This window comes from Marmota marmota, unplaced genomic scaffold, assembly GCF_001458135.2.
Source record: "Marmota marmota marmota unplaced genomic scaffold, marMar, whole genome shotgun sequence".
Classification (NCBI taxonomy): domain Eukaryota; kingdom Metazoa; phylum Chordata; class Mammalia; order Rodentia; family Sciuridae; genus Marmota; species Marmota marmota.
In genome coordinates this window covers 7,040,669-7,066,418 of record NW_026000168.1, presented here as the reverse complement: position 1 = coordinate 7,066,418, position 25,750 = coordinate 7,040,669, and the positions used below count along the sequence as shown (strand labels likewise).

Here is a 25,750-nt window from a genome sequence, read left to right as displayed (position 1 = left end):
TCTTGTAGCGTGTACTCACCATGGGATCCAAATAGTGAAGCTAAATGGTGCAAGTCACAGTGTCAAAAATTTTCTGACTCTATATTATAATTTCCTTTCTTCCATCTCCCAATTTCTTAGCAAGCTGGGATGAAAGAGGGATGTGGCTGTTTGGCAGGATTTTGAGTGTAGGGAACATGCCCCCTAAAATATATGCTCAGTTATCACTTATCGCCAATCTATTTAGTGGGTGTGTGTCTGTGTATGTGTGTGGGCGGGTGGCGGGGTGGCCAGGGAGTGGAGAGAGCTTCAGGAGAATGTGGCCATGGTTTATATGTGTACCTTGGGCAGCTCAGGTAAGGGGTATATGATTTCCCATGTACTACTCTTGCAACTTTTCTATAGGTTCGGATACTATGAACATGCACAAAATGAAGAGATCTGATAAGTGAGCCATTCGAAGACTGTCTTGATTGAGTTTTCTTCCCCATCTCTTTTGCATTCTGACCGGCCCTGGTTGCTACTTCCCCTCCCGTCCTGTCATCCATGCTGAGACAAAGAGGTTAATGTGTGAACGACAGAGGAGAATTTATAAACTGCCTGAGATACATATTCTGATCACGACCCACCCACTTTCTCTGACAGTCGCCATAAAAATTAGAATGGAATTGGCCTTTAAGATTCAGAATAACTCAATGAATGTTTATGGACTAAATACCATTCCCAGTGACTAATGACTTTCCATGTATCCTATATTCTAGTTTTTACAATAAAGACACAAAGCAGGTATGCTTGTGACTCCTTTTGGATGCGAACATGGAAATTCACAGAGGTTACAAGCATGTTTGCCAAGGATCACGACATTCTTGAGAAAACTAGAAACTGAATCTTTGCCCCAATGATGTCAAAAGCAGTTTCTTTGATGTGCTCTTTGGAGCCATTTGCTCCAAAGAGCCTAAAACCAAAGAAGCAACTCCATTCAGATAAGCCACTCAATAGGAAGCTTATTTAACCCAAGTCTCGGTTTCTCATATATAAAGAAAATGTGATGCATCCTGTAAGATTTTAAGAAATACACAGGATCTCAACCGAGTTTGGTGACACCCGTGTGTAATCTCAGTGACTCGGGAGGCTGAAGTAGAAAAATAAAAATGCCAGGTCACCCAACTCAGTAAGACTCTCAGCAATGTAGAGAGACCCTGTCCCCAAATAAAAATAAAAAGGACTGAGATGTAGCTCAGTGGGAAGTCATCCCCAAGTTCAATTCCCAGTAGTATAAGAAAAAAAAATATGTGCATATATATATATATATATATATATATATACACATATAAATGTATATACATATAATCATATATATATAAATTTTGATTTCATATCAATGATCAAAATAGTAAAGGCAGAAAGCCAGGGCTGGGGCTGTAGCTCAGTGGTACAGCGCTTGCATACCAGGTGTGAGGCACTGGGTCCGATTCTCAGCACCACATATACATAAATTTAAAAAAATAAATAAAGGTTCACCAACAAATAAAAAAATATATATATTGAAGGCAAATGGTGAAGTTCAAGTTGTAAAGTAGTTGTGTCAATATTTCCTGACTCTTTTTGCTTTCTTCCACCCCCCAATTTCTTAGTGTGTATATATATGTATTACATATATATACACATATACATATATATTTCATATACATATATAAATATATATGTGTATTATTGTATCACCAATGTTTAGTTACAGGTACTTAAAAATAAAATCATTTCCATTAGTGTATAGATAACTAGCCTCAATACCTTCTGAAGTTTTGTTTTTATTATGGAAGAGCCTTTCTTATTTAAGTAATCCATATTTCCTCATGCCAAATACAACACGATAAGTTATTAATGTTCTTTTCAGTGACTATTTTTCATTGGTTTTCTTGTTAAAACAGTTATGTAATTCTCCCAGTATTTTGCTGACACGTATTTTCTGTATTTTTATAAACCTTAATTTCCTTGAAAGGTTAAAAAATGGTGAGAATTCATCAAGTCCTAAAAGGGAGACCAAGAAAAAAAAAACTGATTTAAAGTGCCTCTCTGAATCCCATTTAATCAATCATTAATTATTTATTGGACAAATACTATGAGGCCAGCTTGTATGAAAGTGAAATATGATCTCTTCAATCCATGAGAAATGACTAACATGAGAAATTTAATTCAGAGTATAACACAATTTCATTTATAGAGGAGAAACTAGAAGATTTAGTGGCCAGTGTTTTGGGGGATGGCTGAGTCCATTTAGTTAATAGAAAGGATAAAACTACTCAAGACATTTTCTAGAGTTTGGAAAATAAATCTGTTTCTACCTGTGATGGTCACATTACAGACTTTGGATTTAACGAAATGTCCCTGGAGCTTCTAGGAAGAGCCCACCCTCCTACCACTCTAAGTCCATTCTGTAGGCAAGAACTTGAGAACAACCTGGGAACTTGTAAGACATGGAGAAGTCAGACCTTACCCCCGACCTACAGACTCAGAATCTGGATTCAGCCATGTTCCAAGTTTATTCCTATGCACCCTCACTCTTGAAAATGACAGATCTTGTCTGTCTCCTTTTTAATTTTTTTTCCTTTCTGGTGTTTATAGGCGAAAAGAACCACAAAATTATATATTTGTCTGAAATTTGATGGTCATGAGAAAGCAGAGAGATGTTCTAGATAGATACCCCATGCAAAAATGCAAATATTTTCCTGGCTTCCAAATATTCCAAACCTGTCCCTGCTAAACACTTATCGGGAAGTCAAAGTAAGCACCCAGAACATTCCCGGAGCGGATTGGACTCAATTCTAATTATCTACTATAACAATGGGCTTAATTAGTCTAGTTTGGGAAATGAATGGGTTTTTCCATTTATAAGAACTGCTGATTAATTAAGCAAGAACTCACTCCAGGCAATGTATTTCTGGATGTAGGACAAGAGGTCGTGAAGGATATATCAAAAGTTTAGCCACTGGCCCACGGGGTCATGCGAGTTAACATACTCTCTTGCAAAGTGCTGCATCAAAGGGTACCATTATACTAAACTCGAGGAAATACCCACCATATTTAGGGGAGAAATGCAGCATCGCTTTCCATGTATTAGATGTTTTTTATTTAAATTCCAACCAGAAAGATTCCCTATGGCTCAGCATTTGAAATTTATTTGGTAATTTACCTTAGAGCAATGTTTGAATAATGAAAAGGTTTATTTAAAAAAATTTTTTTTTTAAAGCAACTAGGGAAAAAAAAAAAAAAACCAAAAAACAACAAACCACCTTACTTTCCAAGGGCAAAGCATTCCAGTTTTACAGATGAATCCTTTGCGGCTTGTATAGTTTCAGGAAAACGGACTTCAATCTTTGGTTCATATTCCCCCATCACACCTGTTAAATATCAAAAGAGCTAGCAGCATTTCCAGAGAATGGAATTTTCCTAGGAAGTAAACGCTTCATTAACCCAAACTTGATTATTTGGTCTCAATAAGAATTCGTGTTTTCAAAAGAACTGGATACAGCTATGGTTTTATAAAGGATCCTTCTTAGAGATAGCTAGACCCACCTCCCCTTCCGGGATCCAGGGGCTGGGTCGGTTCAGGAATAGGAATTTTGCATTAAAAATGGTAAGAAGTGTGATACAGCAGCATATTCCAAGCTATCAGTATTTCTGTGGCAAAATATATGAAGCAATCACATGAACTGAGATAAAAAGAAAAATATCTGTAGGTCCGAAGCTTTAGTTTTCTGAACATGTATATATATATATATATATATATATNTATATATATATATATATATATATATATATATAAAGTCTTTACAGTTTTAATACTTCCAATAAGGAACTGTGGCCATAGGCTGAGATTAAAATAAGGTAGTGTTCTAATGTGTTATAAATACATTATCTGCCAGACAAGTTGTGATAAACAGAAATATATCTTATTATTTCAATTAAGTTAATCAAAGGCCCCTTGAGATTCTTTAAAAACTTTGATCATGTTTTATTTTTAGATATCAAATATACGAGTGACATATTCCAAAAATACATGGGATTTTTGGTGCAACTGCAGAAAATGTGACAACTACAAGATAAATAACTCATTTTTTTAAGACGTTGATCTTTGCAAACGTTGAAAGAGGTTCCGGTGGGGAAGTTAGAGTACTACTTCATTCTGCTAAACTGACAAGCTTTGAATTGGTTTTCCTGCCATCTGAGGTTTCTCATATGCCCACTTAAAAAAGGTTTAATTCATTTATATTATGTACAATGGTACAGGTCTACTTTTACCTTAAATATAATGAAGATAATAGAAGGCATGGAGAAGGGGGTGGGAGTTGGGAAGGGGTTCGGCAGAAATTAAGAACAGAAGAAAAATGGGTAAACTATGTTAGGATCTCCTCCTGTGGTCATGTGTATTCACTGAAGAGACTTATGAATACATCTAAGGGTTGCCCAAATTGGAATTAAGACCTTGAAAACATGTTTGGGTAGTTAGTGATTATGAAGTTCTTCCATAAGGACTCTCCCTGTGGAGTGGGTTTCATAGTTCTGCTAGCGTTTATATAATATTCTTGCTTGTCTTTTTGCGGGGGAACAGAAAAATTCTGGGAGGTATTGCATTTCAAGTCCAAAACCTGATCATATAATGCACTCACAGATTTTTTTTTCTGTCTTTACATATCCCACTGTGCACATTTAATTAAAGAATCAACTAGAGGGTTTTTCCACTTGGATGACTCCAGTCATTTCTCATTCTCTGAACCAACCGGCTAAGCTACAGAACACATCAGAGGCCAATCTGAGTTATGTTCCTTGGAGAAGTAAAATTAGTCTGGATCTTGCATTTCATTTCTTTGGAGTGCTCATAATTAATGTTGGTTTTCTTTGCTTTCCAAACGTATTATTTTTTTTTTTTAATTTATGTTGCTATTTGGCTAGGAAAGGGATAGGGGGCATTAAACAGGTTCCCATATATGTTCATTAAAATGATATTAATTTAAGGATAGAAATGTAGCTGCACCCACACATGCACACATACACACATGCCAATCCCCCCTCCCCGACAAATATCATCTTTTTTTTTTACAGATTAATTCTTAAGCAAAGTGAAATCAAGCTGTCCCAATGTCTGAAAGGAAATGGCACAGTGTACCCAAAACCAGGTATACTGCACCACGTGGGTGCATTGCAGAAGTTTTCTATCGTAACTGACTTGCATTACACTGGTGGACTGAACCTTCGACTCATAGCTTCGGGTGGATTTGGCTCCATTGAACAGGAGGGAAGCAGACAGCACCCCAACCCTACCCCCACCCCCACTCTGGAAGAGCCACAAAGTAGAGTCCCAAGAGAACTCTTCATCTTACCATCGGTGCGTTGCACTAAAGGTGTGGGGGGTCCTCGGACGCTCCTCTGGGCCTCCTTGTTGGTTATGAAGCAGGTGTAGTTGCCCACGTCCGAGGGCTCCACCTTAGCAATGTACAGGTTTCCTGTCTCTTGAGATACAAACCGCCTCTTGTCCTCTTGGACATATAAAGAGTTATCATTGAAGGTCCAGGCATACGATAAATCTGAAAAAAAAAAAAAACAGGAAAAAAAATACATTAACCTTACGGTATCTGTTCTTATCTGAGAATCATGTGCTCAATGTCACTATCATTAGAATGAAATTGTGACCCTATTTGTTCCAGTGAGAGCTGCAGATCTGGTGTGTAATTTTATGGTTCCCTTATTTCCACATATATCCCAGTTGGGAGGTCAGTGATGCTCTTGCCTTGCCCATCATAAGGTGGTGTGGGACTCAGGGCAGATGACAGGGTGTCAAGAGAATCAGTGGATGCATGTATTAAGAAGAGCTAGAAGATGTATAAACCATCACAGGTTCAACACACACTGAATTTCTTTAGCAATAGTGCTTTTGAAGTGGTGTTTCTCTATGATATTGTCAGAAGGTTGAACTTAACTGAGGAGAACTTATTAAATTCAACTTAAAAATGTAAGTGAAAGTACTCTCTCCCGGATCTTGGAGTTCATGCTATGAGTGTTATAGAATTTCTGAGCACCCACTCTGTGATAGTTTTAGGACTGAGAGTCCAGCAAAGCAAAACTTGTACCCTGTAGAAGTCACACCACTTTGCCACTCGTGTGGGTAATTTCCATGTGGGAAAACACACGGATTGACGGAGGCATTCTGAGAAGTTCAGAAAAGAAGCCTACAATAACTCGTGTTCAGAAAAGACTTCTCAGAAGAATGGATTCCACGCAGAAACCATCAAGGTGAAGAGAGCGATGCAGCTGTCCGCACCAGAGATGAGTGGGCAAGGCTGAAAATACACACACACAGCAGGATCTTGAAGATGAGAGAGAACAGGGGTTACCTCCCTGAACATCCATCACGCTCTCTCTGAAAATGTTATAGGTAAGTATAAATTATATACAATCTATTGAACAAAATAAAAGACACAGGTCTTTTTTATTTGTTATTTTTGGTACCACTCGACCACTGAGCCACCTCCCCAGCCCTATTTTGTATTTTATTGAGAGACAGGGTCTCACTGAGTTGCTCAGTACCTTGCTTTTGCTGAGGCTGGCTTTGAACTTGTGATCCTCCTACTTCAGCCTCCTGAGCCACTGGGATTTCAGGAGTGTGCCACTGTTCCCCGGCAAAGACACAGATCTTAAGTTCAGTTTCATTAATTGTAAAAATGATATGCCCTTGATAACCACCATCCCAAATTATATATAAAGAATCTCCATTTTTTCAAAAATTGTCTTATGTTCCTTTCTGATTAATCTTTTACAATTAAAATCCAATACCTGCTTTTTATTATTAGACTACTTTTAACATTATTTAGATGAATTTATTAAGTATTAGCCCCATAATAGTAACATCAGGCAGAGCAAAAACTAAGCTGTACTGTTTTGTGAAAACATGTTGCAAATCAATAAATTCAGCCTTAGCTAATGAAAGGCTGTCTACTTGAGTATGGGAATTTGTATGTGTACATGTACATACAGGTCATTTTATTTTAAAACCTGGGGATACATACAATGATTTCTTTTTAAAAAAAATGAATTAAGGGTGGGAAATAAAAGACTTAAAACCCTCTACGCAGTATGCCTCTGTCCTATTAGAATTTTAAATTAGTAGGTATTATTTTTATAAATTGGAAAATAAAAAAGGATCTACAGGATGAGAAGAGTGTCAGAAAGGGCAAACAGTAGAATGAACCACAGTTTATAAAAATGAGATGGCGGTCTGGGCGCGGTGGTACACACCTGTAATCCTAGAGGCTTGGAAGAAGGATCATAAGTTCAAAGCCAGCCTCAGCAACTTAGTGGGGCTTTAAGCAACTCAGCTAGACCCTGTCTCAAAAATAAAAATAAATAAATAAATAAAAAGGGGTAGGGCTGTGGCTCAGTGGTTAAAAGCCCCTGAATTCAATCTCCAGTACCAAAGAAGGAAAGAGAAAAAAAAAAAAATAGGTATCATTTTTATTCTAACTGGGCCGTGTTCATAATGGGAGTGTTTTGTTTTATTCATTCAGGCATTGACTCCCAAACCCGACGCACTTCAGAATTGCCAAAATAAAGGCTAAAACACAGACAGTTAATAATTCTACTCCTAGCAATTTAGTTTCATTAAATCTGAGTGAAGGATCGCAGACCCTGTATTTTTGACAAACACCAAACGACTCAAACAGTTGAAGGGAAATACTAGGTTCACAGAACTCTTTATTGAGAGGTGAATTAAGAACCAAGTGCATTAAGATAACAAAATGCAACACAGGCGAGAGTCGATGTCACAAAAGAAAGTGGAAAAAAATTAAGATTTCTGATGCAGGTTAAAGATCTTGGAAGAGGACTAGAGCCACCTTCATATAGTAGGCTGCCGTACGTACAGAGTTAAAGACACCATCGGAAGCCACATCCAGAAGCAAAAATTTGAGATGCCACTGCAATTACTAAAATAATAAATACTATGAAAATGATTCTATAGTTGGGATCTGGAAAGTCCCCCAAGGGTCCACATGTTAAAGTCTTGACCCCCGGTGAGGATCTATCAGAGGTGGTAGAAACTTTGAGAGTCAGTGTCTATTGGAAGGTCAAAAAAGCTATATGGATGTGTCCTCATGGGAGACAGTAGGATCCCAGCCCTTCTTCCTCTTCTCTTTCAATCCCGGGGCCATAAGGTGAACAGTTGTGCTCCACCCACACTCCCCAGGATGTACTGTTTTACTGCAGGCCAATAGCACTAGGGTCAACTGAAACCTCCAAACTGCAAGCCAGAATAAACCTTTACTCTAGATAAGTTGATTTGTCTCTGTTGTTTATTATAGTTACAGAAAACTGACCGACTCAAGCCATCTCAACTTCGGAGCTATATTAATGAGTGATTCATTAAACAAAGGGCTCTTTCTAGCATTAGAAATTATGAAATGGAACTGAGATCACCATTGCTTAGGATATTGCCAAAAGAAAAAAAAAAGAGTTGTTCTTGCCATAGAGGGAGGCTTAGACCCCGCGAATCTATGAATGATCTGCTTCACCTTCGACCCTCCTTTGATCTCCACGAGAGTCTATACTTTCAGACCACGTATGCATAAAATGCAATTCCATTTTTTTATTATTTTCAGAAAAAAAAATATGCTTTGACCTTCTGGTCCTGTGTTGCAGGTACCGAATTTCATGTTTCTTTCTGCAAGTCCCCATTGGGGGCTTTCATCATTCCATGTTGTCTCCTGCTTCTGAGTTTCCTCACTGATGTCCTTTGCTGCCTGACTTCTAAGCCTGTTTGCTCTGTCTCCACCAAAGAGATGCTCAAAGGTTTTTGTTTGAAACCTGAGGCGTCGGCGAGATAGTAAATTCTTCCTCAATATAAAAAGGAGGAGGAATAAAAGTGGTCCCGACGCCCCCGTCGTGGTTGACTCTTCATCTTTTGAACTTTTTGTGAAATACAGGCGATCGTGAGCAAATTCCCAGGGTCATGTTCTGTGCTTGGGGCTCCTTATCCAAGGCCCTTTTTTGGAGCAGGGGAATAAGCTTTAGTTCTCTGAAATCCAACGTAACCCATTCCACTTAACGGAAATTACAGGTTGCTGCTGATGCCCAGGACATCTTTGTATTCTTCAACCTATAATCTCGGGGCCTGAAACTGTAATTTTCTTCTCTCCTTGGGTGAATTCGTTTCTATCTTAGCTGCTAAAACTTTCCAATCTGTTCCTACATGTGCTGTATCCTTCTTCAATAGTGGAATATTTAGAAGCCCCTGGAAGATTCTAGTACAGAAACAGAGAAGTGTACAGAAAGGTAGTAAAGTTGTTTTTATTTTTATTTTTTTAAAGCGCATTGCTTTCCTCCTCCCAACAGTTGTTTGATGAAGTGATCTGTGAATTACTAAGTTGCCCGCTAAACAGAAGAGGATTCTACAACTGAGAGTGTGAAAGTAATTCCCCTCCAGTCACATGGTTAAAATGTGCAAAGAGAGGATTTTAAAACCAGCTCCTTTAGAGGTCAGCTTCTATATTGTTTCCTTAGCACTTCATTTCTGAGATGGATGCTCTTTTTTTTTTTTAATATCAGTTTTCTTTCCTTTGTTCTTCTTTGTTACCCTCAAACTTCCTTCCAAACTCCCAAGCTCTCTGGAAACACAACCCAGCTCATATTTAGACCCAAATTCTCAGCACCCATAGCTTCCTCTGACCACACTGCCTAGCCGGTCTGCATTGAACCCAATTTCCTAGGGAGGAAAGGCTGATCTTTTGACATGGCTCCAAAATCTTGCTAACATTAGCAGACAATCAGACACAAAATAAAATCCTGAAGGAATAATGGTCCTGTCTCAAATGGGCCTCTTGAAAGAGCAGAGGTTCTACGTTTAGAGTGAACACCAAAAAACACACACACACTTCTGGGCTGTATCCTCAGAGGGCATGGTCTGGGGAAGAGCCACAGCGTGTCCATACATGACCAGTTTCCATGTATGGACACTGATAGAGGTGGTGTGAAAGGACACGTTGAAAGTCACGAATACAAACAGCAAACCTTGATCCCCTCTCTGTAACCACACTGGAAGAGAAAGCCCCTGGATCGTGCATGGTGACTGTATATTCCTTGGGTGTGATTTTGGAGCCTGAAGGAGGATGTTTCTCAGTGCGTGGATTCCTAGTGTCTGGGCTGGCAGGGATTTTAGGCAATTGCTAATTCTTCGTCTTCATTTTTTTTGAGGGGTAGGGGGATACTGGGGATTGAACTCAGAGGCACTCAACCACAGAGCCACATCCCCAGACCTATTTTATATTTTATTTAGAGACAGGGTCTCACTGAGTTGCTTAGGGCCTCATTAAGTTGCTGAGGCTGGCTTTGAGTCCCTCCTGTCACCGTGTGCCTCCCTCTGCCATGGTCCCTTCTCCCCACGAGCTAGCTCTTCTCATTCACCCAGGTAGCCAGTCTACAGTGGGAGCATTTATCTCTTTTTGTTCTATCATTAGCCACTGGCCATGCTTCATAGGTATATTTCTTAACAGAGAAATTAAAAAAAAATACCTTCCAAATCAGAAGTTTAAAAAAACTCCTCATTTGGCATTGTGTCATTAATTGTGTGATTCCCGAGCCATAGAGGCTGACATCCCTGGTTTTGAGATCATTTCCCTGAACCTCTAATGACATGGATGTGTTATTCATGGTTGGGATGTCTTTCCCCGGTGTTGATTCAGCAGCAGCAACGCGAGGATTGAATGATCGTCGGTCCTTCCCAGAGCCTTTACTGCAGGTTCTCCCCCGAACCATCCTCTACAATTTTATTATTATGAGAAATGGCAGAGCCACGGTAAGCAGCTGAAAAACTCTATCTGCTGTTCTCTCAAGCATACAGCAACTTCTGTTTTCCCCAGGGTACGATTATGTTTTGACATCTTTTACAGCCCCATATCTTGTATGGTGATATTTAAAATACAAACAACAGAAGATATATGCCATTCTACCCATTCTATGGGATGCGATTTTTTTTTTATATATAAGACGGACAGTATGTCTTGTAAAAGAGACTAATAATGACAACCTGGGACACCCCCAAGTACTGTTGGGGCACTGGAATGGATCTCAACATCAGCAGCCTGTTGTCTCAGGTAGAAAATAAATGATGGGAATAAAGAATCCAAAGTGTACCGCTCAGGGTTAGTGAATAAATCCCCCCCCTTTGGAATATTCCAGAACGAGTCAGCTTTACGGCAAACCTGGTACAGTGCTTCAGGGTTCGATGTGACGGGCTCTGGGTGGGTAAATCATAGTTACACGAACACGGTGGCAAAGACCTCATGCAAGAACCGTGATTCCTTGCCTGGGCTGAAGTCACTGATATTGTCCTCGGTGGGTTTATGAGGCAATCCAGAACACGGCCCCATGCCTTTATAAAAAATCTGCTTTGACTGGAATTTCTGTTATTCCCACAATTGCTGCTTGACCCCCTGGATTTTATGAGATCTCTTCTGATTCACATCTCTTTTGTTCTGAATCATGGAGATGGTGATCTTTGGGGTCGACAAATAACCAATACATCAAGACTCCCCCCCCCCGGGTTCCTATTACTGGGAAACTCCATGCAACTCTGAGACGGATGATACCCTGGCAAACCCTACCTGGAGAGAGAACGGAAACTTAGCCAGCTTTGGGGTAACTGCTGGGCAATCTCCACATCTAAGAAGGACTAGGAAAGCAACACGATGCAGATACACAAGGACCATGAGGACCACACTTCTTTCTTTCTTTTCAATCCCCATCCTCTCTAGGTGAGCTTAATATAGCTAATCTCAAAAAATGGACTACACTGGTTTTTAAACAAGGGTGATTTTTGTCTCTCGAGGGTATCTGGTAATATCTGGAAGAATTTTTTTCATTGTCATAACTGGAGAGAGGACCCTAGTAGCATCAAGAAGATAGAAGCTAAGGGTACGGTTCAATACCTTAAGAACAATATAGTCTTCCATAACAAAAATTCCACCTGACCGGGCATGGTGGTGCACGCCTATAATCCCAGTGGCTCTGGAGGCTGAGGCAGGAGGATGGCAAGTTCAAAGCTAGTCTCAGTAACTTAGCGAGGCCCTCAGCAACTTAGCAAGACCCTGTCTCAAGATAAAAAATAAAATAAAAAGGGCTGGGGATGTCACTCAGTGGTTAAGCACCCCTGGGTTCAATCCCTGATACCCAAAGGGGGGAAAAATTCTCCCTGCATTGTGAATTGTGTCCAGGTTGAGAAACCCTGGATTCTCTAATGATAGCCGATTATAACCCGGGTGTTCGGTTTGATTGGCTGGATTGAAGGGAGTTGGAAAGAGGAGAGAAGCAAGTGACCATGAGACCTTCGGAATGAACCTTGGGAATCAGGTCAGCTATCAGGAATGGGAAGAAACACAGCTTCCTGGTTCTGATACTGTACATTCCTCGAGGATGTCAATCTGCTTCTTTACATGGTGTTTAAATGCTCCCTCACAGAGCTAAGGATTCCTGCCCTCTCCTCTAGACTTGATTTAACACTTACTGTCTGCTGTGAGCTAGACCACGTCAGACATAATGAAGCGGATGAATAAATACTGTGGTGGTTCAACCGGACCCCCATGAATTCCAGACAGAGGATCTTGGCCAAGTCAGCACACAACGTCTTTAACATGATCACTCAATTTGTAAAATGGAGCTATCGTCCCTGAAATGTTAAATGAGCCGAGGGGTACACGATGCTGAGAGCGGATGGCAGGTACTCCTCAGCTTACCTGACGTGGGAGGTTAGATACTACTTATGTCTAGAGAGCTCCAAGTTTTGCTCTCTGAACTAAATCTTTCTCCCTGGGGATGGATGGAATGCAACGTCCCACTCAAAATTTCCACTCTTTCGTCTCTTTGGCATTCGATAGGCAACAGGTCTTGAATTTCTCATTTCTCCCATCTCAAAACCTGCTTTACCTTCATTGCCTGCATCCCAGGTATTAGAAGAACTTTCATTCTGAATGGTTTGGGGACATGCCGAGGGCATCCCCATCTCTAAAAGGACAGGGAAGCAGGAACAATGTTATCCCAATAAATAACACTCAACTTGACTGTATAAAGAGATGCTGGTGATTAAGAGGCTTCTGAGGATGTTAATGAGGGGGTATCTAGGAATGATTGGCATGTGGGGTAGCCAACTGGAATGGAGACCCTCCCTAAGCATGGGCAGCCCCATCCAATAGATGGGAGGTTTGGGTGGAATAAAAATTGGAAGAACAAGGAAGGAGCAGCAGATTCAGGCTCCATTCTTCTTGAGGGGGGTCTTGATTGCTGCTGGGATCCTCTGAGGACACAGGACTCTGGCTTCTTCACTCTTCCAAAGTGGACTCTGCCAGGGATCCTCCAGAAGCCTTTGGTCTTGGATTATCATAGCTCCAGCAGTCTCTCTTGTTCTGGGGCTTCAGCCTCTTGGACTGTGCAGCTGCTGGTTCCTCCAGCTCTGCAGCCTGCAGACGGCCACTGTGGACCCTCCAGCTTCTGGTCGCCTAAGCCAACCTAATAAGTCCCCTTTTATAATGGTACATCCTGTTAATTCTGACCCTCTAGAGGACCCTGGCTAATACAACCCTTCTCTTTCTCTAGCAATTCACATTCACTTTCTCAGGGGGTTATTTCAGTCATACCCACTTGTTAGGGTCTGTAAACAAGTCAGGATGGCGCCTGGCATTTTGCCAGAGGGAGTGGTTAATGTTAAAGTCTGTAAACAAGTCAGGATGGCGCCTGGCATTTTGCCAGAGGGAGTGGTTTGTGAAGTAACGCCAGAGAGCCATTAAGTGTGGAGATTCCTTATTGGTTGACTGATGTATCTAGTTTATGCTAATTTAAATAAGCTGTGTAAAATGTATAAATACCTCTGTTGTCCTACAATAAATGGCTCCCACTCCTGCTGTATCAACGTACACAAGTTGTTCGTCACCCCCCGTCATTTTGCCCAGCCAGCCAGGCTGCGGCACCCACTGAACTTATAATGATGATGGCGACTGATCTACTTATGTACTGCTGTCATCCTGGTCCACAGCACCATTGTCTCTTACCTGAGTGACTCTGATCATGGTTTATTTGCTCATATTCTTTCCCTCCTTTGGTCCAATTTTAGAGAAATTGTGTCACTGTTCTGATCAGTACTATCCAGGGTATTCTCAATGTCACTCACAGAAAATCTAAAGGCCCTAAACTGTCCAGAGGTAGGACCATATATTCTCATTTATATCCTGCTTGCTCATGTTGCTCCACCTACAGGGGCCTCATTGCTGTTTTTTCTAAATGCCAGACACACATGGTTCAACCACAGGTCCTTTGCAGATGCTGCTCCCTCTGCCCCAACTGTCCTTACTCTTTATGCGCCACTCTCCCTTCTAAAATTCTCTTCTCAAATGGAAATAAAGCCTTGTTTCACCTTTGAATATATAACAGCAAAATGTGCTCTTTGCTATCCCCAACTGTTTTTCTACCTAGCTCTTACCACCTGCTGTCATGATTTGTATTTATTTACGATTAGATTTATGGAGCTGAGAACTTTGTGTATGTTCTTCATCATATCCCTAAAATGCAGAAAAAGGGGTGGCACATTTATAAGGTACATAAGAAATATTTAGAGAGTGAAATTAGAAACATTAGAGAGTGAATATATAATACACCAGTCCAATAATATTATAAGTCATATTACTATTATAAGTAATAATAAATTATAGATAATCTTATAAATAATATTATTATATCAACAAGTTACTCTCAGGCCTGCCTACCTTTTGCATGCTCAAGGAATCCAAGAATAATATATTCATTTGCCAACTGGACCTACCCAATAGATCAACATCACCTGCCATTTTGTCCAGAAACAACAAACAAACCAATGGGGAAGGACTGGCTCTGACATTTTTGCACGTTTTCTCCATATAATTTTCCATCCTTATTCTACAACAAGGCTCTGAGCCGTCGTTTGGGATGATTTCCAGTTTAAGTTGAATTGTCAGCGTCTTTACTGACGCAAATACAAACACTGGGCTCACACGCGGATGCTATCTTCCCGTCCCAGACAGATAATCCAAAGTACTGGCGTAAATTCAGACGTTCTACCCACCTAAGATTAGAAGGGAGGCAGGAAAAGAGCATTCCCTTTAAAACCAATCTTAAACTTGGGATGTTTATGAGCCCAGGCTTGAGAGTTTTCTATCCAGAGACTGAAGGGAAAGAGCGTACTTTACTTTGGATATGGGGACTGTTATTTCATGGCGAAGCTGACTTTAATGACCTTAGACTAACTCATACAGATTGTGGCTCCAGTGCCATCTTTGACAGTAGAAGGCGGTTATACTCCACATAATCGGAGTATAACTTCTCATTCTTCTGCTTGTACGTGAGCAACAGAGAATCCAATAACATTGTTCCTGCATCCTGTCCTCAAAGAGCTGAGGATGCCCAGGGAAGGCACTAAAACCATTGGGGATGAAAGTTCTAATACCTGGATGTTGTCAATATTGATAGCTCCCTTGGGAATCCTGCCCACATGCTACTTAGGACACCATGAGATTTGGGATCAGGCACATCGGCCACTGGTCCTGTGTGTCGAGACTCTGCTGTTTCAAAGGTCTTCATTTAAGGTGCTTCTTGTGTCTCTGTGACTTGATTTCATGGCATTGTTCTGAGGGCACTGTGCAGACAAGGACCTTATGCCTGAGAAGACTGATGTGTCATTTAGTGTTGTTAAATGACAAGGTGACAAGGGGAAGTCACTCTTCCTCAGTGGTTTTATTGATTTTTTTGGAAGTCATTCCTCCACAACTATTTTACATTTCTGTTATCCCTGATTAAACAGTTGGAAATAATCTTCCATGGTATCAAGAATCTCAGAATGATATCAGAGCATAAAGTGACATAGACTCCCCCGTGCTCCTGCGTACCTTATCATCTTAGCACGGGAAAATAATTTTCCATACAGTTAAAAAATAAGCACCATAAAAGTCCTGAGCCATTGCAGATCCTGTGGCCATATTATCTTATCTCAAGGTAGCATTGAAAGTATCGTAATTCTCCTCCATCAATCCAGGTCAGTATACTGCCATAATACTCTAATAATAATGAGAAATATAATGATGACTCCTACTTAGTTTCTTTTTGTACTAGTGTAGCGTTGAGGTTGCATAAAAAAAGCAAATTATGACAGCCTGGTGTTGTAAGTTTTCCAAAGTCTCACGAATAAGATTTGCTTTAACCTTCTAACATGACTGCTTGCATTGTATACTTGAACACCTGTCTTATCTATCTTCAGACTTCTCTACTCCCTAGGGGAAGGCAGTCAACCCTAAGAGGAGTCAGATGGCCTGCACTTGAACCCTGGCTCCACTGTCTATCAGCTTTGTGACCTTGGACCAGTTACTTAATCTGTCTCTGCTACAACCTAATGCACCTGGAAGACAAAAATCAGAACAATATAGGCCTCATAGGTTGCATGATTATTTGAGAATTTAATAAAGGTATTTAGACCCAGGTTGTGCAACTTCTTTTCTGTTATCATTCAGCTTTTTGTAATACAGTGTGATACTGGATTGTCCCAAAGGAAATATTTCCTGGATGTTTTTCTCTTTGCCTACTTCAGGTCCCAACTGAGAATCCCGGCCCAATTTACCATGTCATTTGGGATTTGAAAAATGCAGTCCCAAGGAGATGAGTATCCTTGGGTGGTTTAGGTCTCTGGCAGCAGAGTCTTTCCCCTGACCAATTCAGACGCTGACAGAAGACACGTGGTCATTTTCTCTTTGATCTTCACCACTGTAAAGAGCTACTGTGATTCAGCGATATCCATAATTTGCTTCCAATGAATGGGGTAAGTCTCTCTTCCAATAGTCAACATGAGGTTGGCAAGAGAAGGGTTGGAATTTCCTTCTTCATAGAGTGCAATAATAGTGAAATAATAGCATTAGCTTTCTCTTTTTAAAAATAAATATGGCGACCGCACTAGATCAATTAATATTCATTAGCTCATTTAACATCCAAACAGCAATACATATAAATATCAGTTATTGTCTCCAGACAACAGATGAGAAAATTGAGCCTCAAAGAGGCTTAAGTAAATTGCCCCTTCTCATGAGCCACACCACCAGTGTGGTAATGGCCAGTTGCAATACAAAGCCACCATTATCAACTCTGTATACAGTAAGATGCTTCATCTCCTTAAGGACATACATGTCGAGTTCTTTCTGAATGATACCATTTGTATGTTGGGCTGTTTGCATGCAGTAGACAGATGGGAAGAACTTTCATGGTCCTTCTGAATGGATGAAGGTCCATCATGGACGCCAAGACCAAATGTGCCTCCTCGACCCTGGAGGGACCCAAAGAATGGTGTGACCCAAATTATCCCCACTTTACCTCCAAAGTGTGGTGGTGGGCCACAGAGAAGAACCACACCTTGTCCCTCTCGGACAGACACCGTGCTTCTTGTTTTGGTTTCAAATTCTTCGATATCTTAGAAAACAAAGAAGATTAAGTTTAGAATTGTAGGGAAAACATTCTGAAGGAGAATCTGTAACTTGTTTTTATTAAGAAGGGTAATTTGGATGGTTTAGATCTGAGGTGTCCCCAAAGATCATGTGTGAGACAACGCAAGAATTTTCAGTGGATTAATCCACTGATATGGATTAACTAGGTGGTAATTCTAGGCAGGCAGAATATGGCTGGAGGAGGGAGGTCCCTGGGGGTGTGCCTTTGGGGCTCTCTCTGGGCTTCCATATGGCCATGTCCTAAGCTCCTTTCTCCTCTGCACCCTTCCGCCATGGTGGTCTGCCTCACTTGGGCCCCTAGTAATGGATTTGGCCATCTATGGACTGAGATCTCTGAAACCCCATGAGCCCCAAATAAACTTTTCGTCCTCTACATGTTCTTGCCAGGTCTTTTGGTCACAGAAGCAAAAGCAGACAAAAAAACAGTAATGGATACTTGTACTAAATCTTCTGACTGACCCAAAAATTTAGCTGATGATCAGTGTATCTAAAATGACTATTCATTCTCAAAATCTTTATTTTTATTATAACTACATAAAGTGTGTGATAGGTGTCTGATAACATATTACTCACTGTCTGTTTTCTTTCATGCTCCCAGGAAGCCCGTGGCCCAATAGCACATCTTTTAAGGACAGCATATACTTACTTTTCCTGTTCAGGGAAAATGAGATTTCAAAACTCTACAGTAAGTGTGCTGGAGTCTTCTGGCATCTTGAAGTAATGGGTGCCATTTTGACAGGTGGGTGGAGTCTGTGGGAATCTAGGACGCCATCGTGTAAGGGAAAGAGCCTCAAGAGCGAGAACCAGGGAGACTGAAACTCTATTTTCTATTTTCTTTTTATTTCCTCCTTAACAAAGATGCTTCACAGGCTAACTTGGAATGTTGTGACCTCCTACACCAAAGAATTCTGAAATTCAGATTTGGAAGAAAGCTTACTAGCTACTTTGATGAGCTATCTATTTGAATATTCATATTTCAACATTCTTGGAAAATGCTCTTGAGCCTCCAGGAATGGATGGGTAAATTGTTGACCTTCTTTGAGCCTCAAATTGCTTTACCTGTAAAATCTGCCATTTATTTATTTATTTATTCATTCAATTAATTAAGCACCTACTAAAATACCAGTTTGTTATTAAGGACAGGAAATACATTTGAAAATAAAGCATGCACGTACTGCAATTTTATTGAATGTTAGAGGAGACTAGTTATTCAAACAAATACACAGTTTACAGATCTGTGGTGGAGATCACTAATTGTCTACCAAGATCTAGTCCCCCTTCTTCCAAAGTAGTAGTCTTTTTTAACAAGAGGTTACCCAGAGCATACAGCCATCAGATTTTATAGAGACATGTGGCAAACAGAAACAATGAATGGAATTTCCATCATTTGACACGTGACCACTATAAATTTTGACATTCCCCAACCTCTCAACATTACCACCACCTGGAATGACAATGACATGGGAGCTCCCAGAAACCATCCCTTGGATATGAATGAGCCACCCATAGCCTTGGTACATAAGTGACCATACACAGCGGAATCACCGTTGGTTGGAAATACCCACTCCAATTCATCATATCGGACCTAAGGAAACTTCTATCTTGTTGGAGGCACTTAAGTGGGGGCTTCTTTGTTGCAACAGTTTAATCTTTTACCTTGAGTAAGGTGTATGGTTAAAAAAAAGAGAGAGAGAGGAGAACATCTGATGTGTGAGATAGAGATCCGGGCAATGGTAACGTGGGGCAGGTTAAATACTCCTTCCATGAAGCAAAACCAGGGCTACAATTCCAGAAGTGGAAAATTCAGAGGAGTGTCATGGTGCTAAACTGAAGCCGGTTTTGATGGTTCATAGTGGGCAAGGCTTCAAAGAGATTGCCATATGATCAGGCACTCGGGGCTACTATCATAAATGAGCATTATATTAAAAATGCAAAAGGAATACATGCAAATTAAATCCAAGTGGATAGACTTAACATCATAGTGTTACCAAAAAAAAAAAAAAAATAGTTGGTGGATATTGCTCTGACATTATCCCACTTCCAAAAAAGAGAGATAAAAGCCTAAATATGAGCATCTCATGAAATTGGCACAGTGTGAGTTCAGTTATATAATGGATCTTTAAAAATTATTCACAGGGTTTATCTTAAAGGAGTGAAGGAGAGATACAGGAGTGGAAATCACTACATCTGTACATACATATTATTAGCTTATAAAATTGTGTAAAGAGTATGCAGCATATTACAAACATTTTTTAGGTGTGTTTATTTTGAATAGGCTCGCTATGGTATACTATGGAGAAATTATTGGTATTACTTAGAGGAATCCAAAAACTATTGAGATATCTTAAATTTGCATAATCCAGGAGTTATATAGCTAAGTAAATGTTTTAATCAGCTTTTTCGCTGCTGTGACTGAAAGACCCAACCAGAACAACTGAGGAGGAGGAACAGTTCATTTGAGGGCTCAGGGCTTCAAGGGTCTTAGTCCACAGAAGGCTGGCTCCATTCCTTGGGGCTCAAGGTGAGGCTGAACATCATGGCAGGAGACGATGGCAGAGGAAAGCAGGTCACACCACGGTGACCAGGAGGCAGAGAGAGAAACTCCACTCTCCAGATACAAATATACACCCAATGCCACCCCCCAATGCCTACCTCCTCCAGCCACACCCACCACTTCAGTTACCACTCAGTGAATCCCTATAAGGGGATTAAGTCACTGATTGGGTTAAGGCTCTCACAACCCAGTCATTTCTTCTCTGAACCTTCTTGCACTGTCTCACATGTGACCTTTGGGGGGACACCTCACCTCCAAACGATCACAGTAAAGTCATAAAGGCTATGAACTATCTGAACCATGAACAGAGAAGGCAGGCAAGTTTCACATTGATCAGAACAGGGTTCATCAGCCTATAAACAGTCGTTAAGGTTGCAGGGATGGATGGAATTCCCATGGGATCATTCTCCAATTTTTGACATGGACAAATTGGTGAACCTCTGGTGAAGATCAAACTGTGAAAATCTCCATCATTTAAAGGTAGAGAGGAGGACCACTGATCAGAGAGAGAGAGAGAGAGAGAGAGAGAGAGAAGGAAGGAGGAGGTGGGTACAAAGAGAGTGTATAGAAAGTAACACTAAGGGGTGAATAAGATGTAGGAATGAACCAAGTTGCTGCTCTCATGTGATCCCGGAAAAATAACCTCCGTGGAATTTTGGAAAGAAACTCATCCCAAGCAGTTGGCAGCAGGGGATGAGGAAGTGGATGAGATCGGCAACTCCTGCCCATGCCGTGAGTGGTGAGATTTAGGAAGAACAGGAAACGGGTCTGGAGGACAGAGAACTATACCGACAGAAATGATAAAGAAGACATTAATGACTGAGAAGCTCAGGGTGCTTGGAAAGCTGGGTAGCTGGTGATCAGAGCCCAGGGGCAGGACTAACCCTTGTTAAAGAAAGATGAACCAGGACAACAGATACCCGCGCTAATGGGAGATGACTGCAGGCGTGTTACTAGTTAGAGGAAAAAGTTTAAAAATTCTCAAATGAGCCTGGTGTGATGGGATGGCATACGCCTGTCATCCCAGCACCTGGGGAGACTGAGGAAGGAGGATCGTGAGTTCAAAGCTAGCCTCAGCAAAAGTGAGGCCCTAAGCAACTCAGTGAGGCCCTGTCTCTAAATAAAATACAAAATAGGGCTGGGGATGTGGCTGAGTGGTTGAGTGCCCCTGAGTTCAATCCCTAGTACCACCCACCCCCACCAAAAAAACTGAAATGACACTGATAAGATAGCATTGGAGGGGTCACTTTGGAAGATGCAGGATGCAATAAACATACCTATTTGATAGGGCTGTCATTGGGACTAAATAAAAAATGCATTAAAGGACTCTAGATGGCAGCTTGGAATGCAGTGGGTACTCAACAGTGATTACCACCCTACAGCATTCCAAGTGGAGAGGGCAAACCTTCGTATTTTCCTCTGACGGATATGAAGTCCAGATATCCCTATCCACAAGTACACCCTGAGCAGCACATTCTGGTCCCAGTCAAATATCTTGGAGCTGGAGGATGCTATTTGAAACATCCACAGTTTATTTCTCTTGACTGCTTTATTTTCCAAATAAGTGTACTTGGGTCACAGAGCTGTCTTCAGCATGTAAACAGCCTGATGAATTTGATGCACTGGGTCTGACATATAAATCTGTCAACTCTCAGGGTGGCTAGTTTTAATAATTAAAAAAAAAAAAAAACTAAGGTGGACTGTATTCTCTCCGACTATACTTCTTTCCCTTTTCCATCTCCTTTTGAGCCTTAGGCATTAGCTAATGTATGATAATTCAGGAACTGGCATGTTTTTTTATACTTTATTTAGTATGTTCTATGGATTGAACCCAGGGGTGCTTAACCACTGAGCCACATCCCCAGCTCTTTTTAGGTTTCATTTAGAGACAGGGATCTTGCTGAGTTGCTTAGGGCCTTGCTAAGTTGCTGAGGCTGGCTCTGAACTCGCCATCCTCCTGCCTCAGCCTCCGAAGCCGCTGGGATTACAGGCGTGCACCATCATACCTGGCTTTATAAAAGTATTTAAATTTCTACGCACTCCTTTTGTTCTTTAGTTTTGAAAAAATTGGAATCAGCCTACTATGCAGATGCTGTCAATATGAATTACTGGGACTGGGCTGGGTGGAGGTCCCTGGTAGAGGGCTTGCCTAGTATGTTAGAGGCCCTTGGGTTCAGTAAAAAGCAGTGCTGAGAAATAAAAAGAAAATAACTACCACCTCAACTTGTGAGTCCTTTAATGACTTGGGTTTGCATTTATATAAATGGGACTCCTTAAGAAAAATCAGCCCAATACACTCTATTTTAAAATCAGAAATCAATATATTGAATTCACTGTTTCTATGTCTAGTAGTTATAACAGGTGACAATTTTAAGGGTTTTTTTTTTCCCCCTTACTATTATTTTTGAAAGGTGCCATGAAATTGTCATTACATTATTAACGGTCACGAAAACAAACATGTCACAAAGGAACAATGAGAAACTGAATGCTTCCACGCGATTAACTAGCTTTGAGTGGAACCCTGTCAAGGTCACACCGTCAGAGGTCCACACTCCAAAGTCTCCCATCACACTTCCTGTGTTAATCAGAAGTCATGACAACCCAGGACTGATAAGACCACTGTCGATTTCATATATTCTGCACTCACTGCCTCTTAAATGGCATCTGTTTGTGACATAATTTCTCTGTCCCTCATGTGATTGCAATGGGGGTTTCTTTCTATTAGCTGACATGAAAAGAGATCAACGCCGCTCCCAAGTCACACGAGTCCTGCTAGCTATCAAAACACCGCCGTTTCAAAATGTTACCAGTTCACAGGTTCCAATTAATAATTCAGATTTTTAAAGACTGTTTAATTGCCCCGAGATCACAGACAAGTTATAATTTTGCCTTATTCAAACCAGCGACCCTCTCACTCGCCCATATGCTTTGAACGGGATCTATTTGATGTATCCCATCTGAGTTTCAAATACCTTTCTGCTGGCTAGAAACGAGGTTCAATTCAGATCTAGGTTCAGTTCAGATCTTGGAGGCAAGATCCACGGAACTGGGGAGCCCTATGAACACCCCGTGAATATTTTTCTTTGCTGTGCAACACCTTTCACAACTTTAGATTTCCTTTTCCACGGGGACAGGACAGGCAGAGCCACCAGTTTCTATTTCACCCTATCCACTTTTGTTTAAGAGAATGCAGCTCTGTATGAGATCATTCCCTGAGGCTGAGATGGTCTCCAATTCCAGAATATTCGGAGATCTTCCCATGAACCACAGAAGTGACCTGCCTGGGCTGTCCTCGGGCCCATGCATACCTCCAGCAGTGCGGATTGCCATGAAACACCTCAATGGTTGAAGTCGCTCTCATTAAGCCACTGGGATGACCAGAGCTTATCAGGTCCTGTGGTTTCATTGCTGGTTTTAGAAGAAGCATTTGGCAGCAGCCACAGCAAAAAAAAATGCAGCCACAAACAAGGCACCCTTCCAAAGGCCAGCAGGAAATATCTGAGAATGGCCTGTACAATGAGTTTTCAGGAATTACTGGGCCATATGCTCTCTCCTAAAGCCACCAAGGTGCAGAGGAAAGACAAGGGTCACTAAAATGTACTTAAAATGAAAACCAGGCAACGTTAAGCATTGCAACCTCCGAGCGTTAAGGAGAGTGCATCTTTGCAGCTGTCGCATATAGGAATGAATCTCTGCTTAATTAAAGCAAGAAAACTGTGGACTTCCTGCCAAGGCCCGAGGAGCCCATGCAGAGGATGTGTTTGGCAGTACCAACCCCTGGCACAGAAGGAGACCAGCGGTTTGCCAAGTCTCATAATCTTGGGGGAAGGGAATGGGTACCCGGGGTCCATTGGCTGGGTCCGAGGGGACAAGCACCTGAAAATCTGGGGATGGAACTAATATTTAGTCACCAGAAAAATGTGTAGGCTAGCAGCAGCATAGAGGACAGTGGGTTAGTCAAAGTCTGAATAATAATAATAATAATAATTGTCTTGACCAAATACTGTGTATGAAATTCTTTAATATTTTCTGTCTTTCTTTTCTCCTTCATTTTATATATCAAAAACTGTCGTGTGCCAGGTACTCTGAGAAGGGTTTTCATTGAAACCTCTGGGCCACCCGTATCAGGTACCACTGTTGCATTCACTAAGCAGAAGAGGGAAACTGAGGCTCATAGACAGCTGTCAAAACCCTCACAGCCTCTAGGTATCAAGATAGAACTGAAAAACAAATCTGTGCAAAGCTCATACTCTCAAGCATCCTGTTGGCCTGCTTTCCTGGAGCCTTCTAGGGTCTCCCTGCCACTTAAATACATGGAATGGACATACACGGCCACTCCAGATTCAAGCCAAAGACAAACAGAGACCTAATGGCGTTTCCAGAGTTGTGCAAATTCCTAGAGGGGAGGAGGGTGCTGTTTTCAGAGATTGGTGACAGACGGTTCCATTTCTGATGTCTCGACTCCTCCGAGTTCCTATTGGTTCCTCTCTGTGTTGTGCCTTGAATTATCACTGTCCTCGTGTCAACAGAAGCTGACAAACAGCTAGACAGGTGCATCCCTAACATGATGAAGCACACCTTTGCGGTGTTCTCTTCCCGCGTGCCCCTAAGGGATGTGATCGGATGATCTCAGGCACCTTGTTTGAGACAGCTTTGTCAATGCCATGGCCAAAAGACCTGAGATGAAGGATTCGAGGAGAAAAAGTTCATCTTGGCTCATAGTTTCATAGGTCTCCATTGGTGGATGGCCAATTTCATAGCTCTGGGCTCAAGCGGAGGCAGAACAATATGGCGGAGGGGCATGGAGGAGGAAAGCCAATCAGGACCTGAGAGCCAGCAAGCTCTTCTCACCAGAGGCCAAATAGAGACCCCAGAGGCACACACCCGGTGACCTACTTCTTTCAGCCACACCCTACCTGCCTGCAACTGCATTAATCCACATTATTGGATTTTTCTACCTGTTAGGTTAAAGCTCTCATAACACAGATATTTCACCTCTGAACTTCTTACATTGCTTCACACATGGGATTTAGGGGGAACCTCTCACATCTAAACCATCATATACCTCAAAATGAAATATTAGACATAAGATTCCTAAAAGTCCACTTAGCGCCCCTCTCTGTTGCTCATACCCGCTCGGCTCTTTCTCCATCTCCCCACCACCACCCTCTCATTCACAAGCCTGGAGGAACCCCAAATCTTCGTACCTCTTTCCTCTGTTAAGCAGCCCAGTGACCTGTGGCTCCTGCTATTAGTCAGAAATGAACAGATCCGCACAAGGCCACTCAGGGGACCCGTCGAGGATATGAAATTGAATTCCAAATACTAATGCATTAGAATGTCTGTGCTTAAACCCTAAACTATCCTGCTCCTCTGGCTTGAGCTTCACCCAGACAGACTCTGTCGTCTGCCACAAATCAGAGACTGAGCTCAGTTGCCTCCTTCCAGCCCCCTCTGAAGCCCTTTCTATCTTTGGGTCACTCTGAAGACATTAGATCTGGTTTTATTTACCCTGCTCCCTGATTTCCCGCCACGGAGCACCACTTTGCCCCTTTGAGACTCCTTCTGAAGAAGCATCCTTGTTGGGAGTTTGCATGGGAGTAAACAGGACTCTCATGGCCGGTTCCCATGTGGGAGGTACATTTTTTTTTTTTTTTTTTTTTTTAAA

At 41.4% G+C, this 25,750-nt stretch overlaps 1 protein-coding gene across 3 annotated transcripts in view; it reads right to left on the bottom strand.

Moving 5' to 3' along the window:
* Positions 1-25,750, bottom strand: part of Cntn6 (contactin 6) — a 287,218-nt gene that overhangs the window by 94,691 nt on the left and 166,777 nt on the right. For 2 of the 3 annotated variants that reach the window (XM_048787025.1, XM_015495120.2), the window contains exons 5-7: positions 17,398-17,493; positions 5,358-5,561; positions 3,275-3,377 (exon numbers count right to left, since the gene is read on the bottom strand). In XM_048787025.1, coding sequence (XP_048642982.1) covers positions 3,275-3,377; positions 5,358-5,561; positions 17,398-17,493 — 403 coding nt within the window. The remainder of the gene's footprint in view (positions 1-3,274; positions 3,378-5,357; positions 5,562-17,397; positions 17,494-25,750) is intronic. The other variant, XM_048787026.1, reaches the window with a different exon arrangement.